Source organism: Benincasa hispida, chromosome 10, assembly GCF_027475165.1.
Source record: "Benincasa hispida cultivar pf3 chromosome 10, pf3_genome.v1.1, whole genome shotgun sequence".
Taxonomy (NCBI): Eukaryota; Viridiplantae; Streptophyta; class Magnoliopsida; order Cucurbitales; family Cucurbitaceae; genus Benincasa; species Benincasa hispida.
In genome coordinates, this window is record NC_143487.1 from 42,401,287 (window position 1) to 42,409,401 (window position 8,115).

Here is an 8,115-nt window from a genome sequence, read left to right on the forward strand (position 1 = left end):
GAAATAGGGGATAGAGATGGAAACTGGAAAGCCTTCCCCGTCCCTGTCCCGTGGACATCTCTAATAAATACTACTTCCACCTCCAAATTTCTTCCTTTGTTATCTATTTTCACCATCGATTTAAAAATTCAAGCTAAATTTTAAAAACTAAAAAGACTTCCAAATTTTTTTTTTTCATTTCTAGAATTTGACTAAGAATTCAATCATTATACTTAAAAATATAAAATTTTAATTATATAAAATATAGTTGAACTTTACATGTTAGGTAAAAAATAACCCTAAACTTTCAAAAGTACTCTTCAACTATCAAAAAGAGTTTAAAAAAATCCTTACGATTAATATTCTGTTAAAAATTACCCTTTTTAACTTTCAAAACTTTCAAATGTTTAAAACACATCTTTAAACTTTAAAAGTACATTTCCACTAACATTTGATAAAAAATCGATTTGATAGTTCAAAAATTGATTTGATAGTTCAATTTCAAAGATCTACAGAAATTGATTGAACTTCACAAATAGAAATGGTTGACAGAAGAACATATCAACACACCAAAATGCAAAATTAGAAACAAGTATCTAAACAAGGAAAGCCGGTATCACATAATAGCATATATATATAAATATATGCTTTTCTTACAATTGAATTACAACATAAGCATGTGATGTAGCTTATATGTATACTCCCTTAATACTAAAACTAAAATAAAGCATTAAAAATATATCAAACAACTGAGATGAAAATAGAAAGCTAAGAGAATTGGTCCTCACATTGTTTTGGCCAAATATATATGATTTATATATTGGGATGGTCAAGGCTACACATTTAGAGCGCAGCAATTCTTGGAATGACTTTAAGAAGAATTTCCCACATGTTTCCCTTGATCCTCAACTAAAACCTTCTCCTTCGTTTTCTGGCTAACATCTACAGCAGCTTTCGCGACTCTTTGAAATGTCTGGCTAACCCAGGAAGCCCCGGTTAAGACATAGCGGTTAGTCATTATGGCTGATCCTGCATTGCTCACAGCTGCCTTGGTCTTCTCAGACACTTGAAACTTCTCATCCATTTCCCTCACTTTCTCATTCACCACCGTTGTGCCAACACTAATTTTCTCGCTAAGACCAATCTTTTGGTCGAGAGAAGCGACTTTGGATGAGGCTGTCGAAGTCAATTGGTGTCTCTCATCAAAAGACTTCGCCTTATTAAGGGCATCTTTGCCCAAAGTGAAGCCTTTGGCCAGCATGCTGCTGACAACATCCTCTGCCTTTTGCATTGCAGATCCAGCAGTAGAAGTACCGGAGTTTGTGTTGTCTGTAGCCTGATGAAAATTGTTTATTCATTCATGTTAGAAGAAATTGTATTAACAAAGATTGAAAATATATCGTTGAGGGTAAGATTGAAAATACTGGAGTAGAAACTGGCATGGCTACAGGGGCACTGGCATTAACTGCAGGAAGGTTGTAATCTGGAGCAGAAGCAATGCTTACTGGCTGATCAACAATTGTAGCTCCCTAGGAGATGCAAGACAGTTTAATTAGGTAAGATAATAGATGAAACAAGCAAAAGCCTCTACCACAAATTTCTTCTAAGAAAAGTTAACGTTGTGACACAAGAAGAGGTAGATGTAAATATGGTGTAGAAAAACCAAAATCGATATGAACGGAAGATGTCTCTTTCACTTGTTTTTGTCAGACAGTTGCGGTAGCCAATAAATTACTTAGTTTGAGACATAGAAATAAAGAATTTTTCCATTATTAGATGTATGAAAGGAATTAAAAGTAATAATAACTATGAATCTACAGTTATATATAAAAGTGACTAAACAAATCATGGCTACCAGATTGAATAGTTTCTCCCATCTTAATCTTAATCTTGAAGAAATAAATGCGAAAAACTTGTTAAATCTCCTCTTTTCTGAAGAATAAAATTCAAAACGTAGCATCCCTTAGAGCCATTTTTCATAACAGAAGAAAATTTCTACTTTCCAAGAAACAATTTCTAAGGAAAGTTTAAATATATAAGCACATAATCGAATAAAATCGTTCAGAAGATCTGCAGACTATGAAGGCCAATCAAAATAAAGAAAGTAACAGAAAGAAGAATGTATCAACCGAGAGTAGAATCGATGTCTCTGCCCCTTTCGGATCCTTAAAGGTAACAAATGCAAGTTGAGATCGCTCAGTATCCCTATACAAGAACACAACATATAGTAAATGAAAATGCCCAAAATGAAGCAGAAAAAAAAAAAATCCTCATCGACCTTAAAAAACAGCCAAAATAAAATTTAGAGACATTATTGAATGAATCATACTTACTTTCGCATTTCGACAAATTCAATTTCACCGGAAAAAGAAAAAAAGTCTCTCAAATCTTTCTCTGTTACGCTTAAGGAGACATTAGTAACTCTCACCGTTCTCATCTGAAATAAACAAACAAAGAAACCGTAACGATTAAACAAAAAATAATAACCAAAATCAAAACAGTTTTTGTAAAATCAAAACCGAATTTAGACAGTTTCGGTTTCGGCGCTTCATGACTTCCTTGTTTATCGTTCAAAACTTTAGTTTCCATTCTTGTGCCACTATGACACCGGACATAAGCAACCTCCATCTCCTCAATACGAATTCACGCATTAGTTCATGAGAAATTACGGGAAAAAAAAGTGAAATATACTGATTGCTTCTTGAATCCTAAGTAATTGATATTGATAACAAGTAGAAATCAGACCTCAAATCAGAATGAAAATTGAGGATAATAACAAACAGATTGCGAAGATAATTAACAGAAAAATAAACAAAAATTGAAACCTACTGCCATGATGATTCTGTCTGATCCACCTGAGAGGTTTGCCAATCGAAATTCTTAGAGAGGGGAGAGGAAGAAGGAAGAATGGCCTTTGAGAGTTGTGGTGTGGCTTGGCGGTTGTTTAGGTTCGTAGTAATACATGTGGCAAAACAAAAGAAACTGACTGATTCTATTTTTTTATTTTATTTTTATTTTTATTTTCTTTCTTATGTTTCTTTCATTTTAAATGTGTATCATCAATTCATCTATCATGGACCCATGACATTAAGTTTTAGTCGCTAAAATTATAGTACAAACAAAAATGTTACATTAACGTTTGAGAATAGAAATGGTAATTGGAGGTAATGTATATGGATTAATAATTAACTGTATAACAATATTTTTAAAGAATTACAAGTATTGTAAAGTTTATAGGTGATAGACTCCTTAGAAATATAGTTTATTGATGATAGACTTCAACAACTGAATCTATATTTGTTATATCTCCTAATATTTTAGGTTTGATTGCTATATTTACAACTATCCAAATAAAAATTTTCAATTGTTATTTAAAAAAAATTGCTAATTATTCATAAATAAAATGCAATTGCACTAGGCCTATATTTATCTAAGGAAAACATGATAAATCAATGGTAATTTTAGAAAGGGATCCCATTTGATTTACATTGATTGTTGTTTACCTATGTTCCCTAATCGTAATAAAATGTGAGATCCACTTCCAAGTATAGTATAATCAAAGAATGCAATCCAATTGAGGAACGAAGAAACGAAGAGTGATCAATCCAATTACATTTAAAAGTTACATGGGACCCACTAGTTGACATTGTAATGACCCAACTTTCTATCATACTAACAAGACGCTACTACATGCATGCATAAGTTTAGCAATGTATATTTCAAACAGGAAATTTTAAATAAAGGAACCAAACTTTTATTTAAAATTTAATAATATCATAAAAAACACACCTCTGAGTCTGATTTAGAACAAATTAAATAAATCAATAAATTAGGTAACGAATAAACAAAATATCAAAAGTTTTAAATGCCAGACACTAAAAATAAAATATAAGTGCAGAAACATCGTCATGTCCTAATGATCGGATCATGGATCCCTCTTGTCATTCGCCGGTGGTTTATCTTTACCTTTACCTGAAAAAGGTGAAAAGAAAAAAATGAGTACATAAATATACCCAATAAGTGACCCCCTACAGAGCTCACTAGGTGAGCTATTAGCATTTCTATTGTGTAAGGTTGGCAAAGGGGTCGGGGTGGGGGGAAGTGGGTGTTTCCCATCCCCGCCAATTGAAGGCGGGGATGAGGATGGGGATTCCCCGCTCAGGGACCCATCCCTGATTTTTTTTGTAATATATATAGTTATATATAATTATATAAATATTTGTAAAATTAATATATACTTATATGGTATATAGATAATTATATTATATATATATATATATATTTGTAAAAGTAATATATATAGGGTCGGGGACAGGAACAAAAACGGGGTGGGGATCCCTCCCTGTCCTCGACCGGGGACTCGGTTATAATCCTCGATTTGACTCCTATCCTCGATCAAACCGGAGATTTCTTGCCCTGATCGGGGCGGTGACCCACGAAGTTTTTTGCCAACCCTACTATCAGGCCTCAGGTGCACATTTTGCATCATAGACATAGACATAAGCATAAGGGGCGAACCCGAAGGCACGTTTTCGTAAGTAGTGATCCCGGAGGGATACAATCATATGCTTAGGTGGAAACCTGAAGACTCACAACATACATACTAACAGTCACTATCAGTCTAGCATAGTTATAAGCATACAATCATAGCCTTTAATCATGTCTGGAAGGGTCAAAGAGTCTCAAAATACATCCATCGTTCAGATACTACAATATTCACATACAAACAAAATTTACAAGGCACAAGCATAGGCCTCTGTAACCACCCCCGCCTCTGTAACCACCCCCTCCCCCCCTCCCCTCCCTCAATCTTCAAACACCGCTAGTCACATAGTAAGTAAGTCATAACAGTACAAACCAACACATAGAATTATTCTTCCAATACAATCTCATACTTAACAACAATTTAGGTTTGAGGGTGAACCGATAGCGAGGCGCTTACCTCAGGCCTGAGTAAAATAACGAGTAAAATAACAATCAAGCAGCTGAACCTTCCTCTTAATTAAGAGAAGGCTTGAATGAAAGTCCCTAACACCAACCATAAACATGTAGTTCAATTTATGGGATCAATCCCCAAAACCTACATAATTTAATCCAACAATCCACACATAACTTATCCCAAAACTTGCCAAAATTAAATCAATGAAAAATTTGGGCAGCCGCTAAAACGTCTTAAACCCTCAACTTCAATCTCCTAAATTCAAAATTGAACCAATCGTTAGATCAAAATCACACTAAATAGTCAAGATCTTTCAAGAAATCCAACAACTAACCAAAAACAACCAAATTTTTACCTAACAGTGCGTGAACAAAGAGCCACATAAGAAGACCCGAAGTTGTCCGGACGAAAACTATTGCGGACGCCGACAATAGCGATGACGACGACAAAGTTACGCGGTAAACGGTGACTGGGCTGCTGTGAGGAACAGTCGGCGACAGCGTTTGGCGTAACTTCGATCGCGACTGGATTAGCGACAGCGTGTGCAGCTCGCATCTGAGGGCTTCTGGTCGACGAGCTCATGCAGCTCGGATCGGTGACTCGCGTCTGAGGCTTTCGGTCGACAAGCATGCGCGAACTCACGAAGGCCGAACACGCTTGCTCAGGAAGAAGGAAGAATAAGAGTTTTCTTCTTTTAAATTTTTTTTTTTTTTTAAATTTAGGTTTTCATTTAATAAATAAACTCTTAAACCCTAATTTCCCTCTTTTCCTCGACAAAAAAAAAAAAAAATATCTCTTTTCTCCAACAACCAAAGAAAATTTAAGTTATCTTATTTAATCTCGCTTCCATCCAATAATTAAAATTCCAAAAATAAAATTAAATCCCACTCCCAATAATTGAATTAAGTCCATATCTTGACTTAGATTAATATAAATAGATTTAACCAAAATAAACAAATTCTAATTCTCTAAAATTCGAAGTCCAAAATTAAATAATCAAGATAAATACATGCAATTTCCTGGAACTTGACTTGTTATCGACACCATTACTATTATGTTATGGTTACCTGTTTTAGTTGGTGAATTATGAATCTTCACAATTACGGTTACGTTATAAATATTGTTACCGATTGAAACATAATAATAACGATGAAAAAAACAAGCAAATTATGTTTGCAAAATATCTGAGTAAACATGATAAAATAAAAAAAAAATAAATAAATAATTCAATTATGTTTGTGATTGAGGCATAATACGATTGAACCACTAATGGACTCTTAGTACGGTTAAACCAATTTTCATTATAAATCGGTAAACATGTCCTAATATCATTTCAATATGAGGTATAAATAATTTTTTTAAAAAAAAATTGTTTATAATTTTTTAAAATAACAATAATGTTGTAAAATAAGAATGGTACAAGAATAAAAGAAGTAAATTAGAAAGCAAAGAAACGAGAATAAAGTAAGAGAGAAATAATATCAATTATAGTGTATCTTCCAAAAGCACTAAAATAACAATGTCAGTTATGGATATTTGCTAAATATGAAATTTATAATAATTAAAAAAATAAAAAAGAATAATTGTTTTAAATGCCAAACTGCTGAAAATATTTTCAAATATAGCACAATATCACTACTATCAACAATAGATATTGATAGATATTTATCAGTGTCTATCAATGTTTATCAGTGATAGATGATAATGTCTATCAGTATCTATCACTAGTAGACAATAACATTTTACTATATTTGTAGCATTATCATCTATCACTAATAAACATTTATAGACATTGATAAATGTCTATCAGTGTCTATTGCTAATATACAGTAACATTTTACTATATTTATAAATATTTTGATTCATTCTTCTATGTTTGAAAATAATCCTTTCAAAAATTATTCAGAATTTTTGTACAAATTAAAGGAACTCTTATAGAAGAGTACCTATGAGCGGAAGCAAATCTTTCCAATTCATTGTGATAGAATTTACACATATACATTCAAACATACAAATATGCATTGCTAACGCTAAATTACCAGCATGCTTTAAAAGGAAAAAACAAAAGACCGAGAAAACGTATCAGTTGAAGGCTTTCTTCAAAAAACTCGGTATCTCCGTGAACGAACTCCTCTCACTCTTTCTCGTCCAGCAAGTGGTCGCCCAGCAACACCACGGTTGTCTACACGAACAGCAGCGTATAAACAACAGGCAATGGGGATGACACCACCACTTAAAACCCTCAGTATTCTCGGAGTGAGAATCCAAAGGGTGGGCTTTGATGGAATTGGAAAGGTTGTTGTGTACTACGAACAAGCAAGTGGGAGAAAAAGAAGACTATCATATAGTCGGGTGCTTGATCGTTTAGAGCGGGGTACACGATCGTGTAGTAAAAGCTAAGTGATCGTCTATCAAAAGGTAAGTGATCGTTTAGATACGCTCAGGCGTTAAGCAATCATCTATGAAGAGGTAAGTGATCGTTTAGGAAATCGTGAGCAATCGTTTAGAAAAGTGCGGGCGTGCGATCGTTTAGTAAGCGGGCACTATCGTATAGGCTCTCAACACTAAGCGATACAATACTTATCACACCGTGAGCGATAATGCGTCTCTCGTGCAAAATGAAAACTATTTTAATTTTATTCTTCAATTACTAAAACTGAATTGAACTTCCCACTATCGCACAAATTCGGAGTAAACTTCGGCTAATTATCTCATAACCGCCCAATTAATAAATTAATAAATATAATCATATTATATTCATCACCTATAGTTTGATATCATATATCAACTATAGTGTTTTCTCTTCTACTTGATATAAATCATATTTATATCCAATTTCCTCCAAAATAATGTATCTCATACATTTAGTCAATCATATCATATATAATTAACCAGTTCAATTATATCATATATAATCGAACTCCCTCTTGTCAATTTGAACATTTCAAACTGTCCCAAAAACTTATTCTCAACTTTTATCCAAGCTACCAAGGGGACCTTATAGACCTATGGCTCGAAGCTCCAACTGAATGTGAATAGCTGACTAAACTCTTTAGCCACGAGATCCGCCATCCGTTAACTGCCAGGCATTCCACTAAGGATCGATAACTGAACTCTTCTTACCACAGATATATTTCTGTATCCATCGAATATAACCAATCATTAGTACAATAACCTTTCATAAATGCTCGTAAGTA

General features: G+C 33.7%; 1 protein-coding gene and 1 long non-coding RNA gene across 3 annotated transcripts; both read right to left on the reverse strand.

The window, feature by feature from the left end:
• Nucleotides 1-554: 554 nt before the first annotated feature.
• LOC120087789 (binding partner of ACD11 1-like) lies at nucleotides 555-2,967 on the reverse strand. Of its 2 annotated transcripts, none has more exons than XM_039044689.2 (5): nucleotides 2,809-2,967; nucleotides 2,313-2,416; nucleotides 2,109-2,184; nucleotides 1,404-1,508; nucleotides 555-1,315 (listed from the first exon to the last, which is right to left on the reverse strand). In XM_039044689.2, exons 1-5 carry the CDS (start codon nucleotides 2,812-2,814, stop codon nucleotides 851-853), a joined length of 756 nt encoding a protein of 251 aa, XP_038900617.1. In that variant the 5' UTR covers nucleotides 2,815-2,967; the 3' UTR covers nucleotides 555-850. The 2 variants fall into 2 exon arrangements, with proteins under 2 accessions (XP_038900617.1, XP_038900618.1); XM_039044690.2 differs by having other exon boundaries at nucleotides 2,805-2,931.
• A 743-nt stretch (nucleotides 2,968-3,710) lies between these two features.
• Nucleotides 3,711-5,722, reverse strand: LOC150033378 (uncharacterized). The gene is made up of 2 exons (XR_016524064.1): nucleotides 5,274-5,722; nucleotides 3,711-3,951 (listed from the first exon to the last, which is right to left on the reverse strand). It is a non-coding gene; the product is annotated as an uncharacterized LOC150033378 (long non-coding RNA).
• Nucleotides 5,723-8,115: the final 2,393 nt, after the last annotated feature.

Bases quoted from the DNA above. Each gene is read 5' to 3' on its own strand.
- LOC120087789 (XM_039044689.2), bottom strand. The intron at 2,185-2,312 runs GTAAGTATGATT...GTTCTTGTATAG, and splicing joins GAATTTGTCGAAATGCGAAA to GGATACTGAGCGATCTCAAC. The intron at 1,509-2,108 runs GTTGATACATTC...TGCATCTCCTAG, and splicing joins AGACATCGATTCTACTCTCG to GGAGCTACAATTGTTGATCA.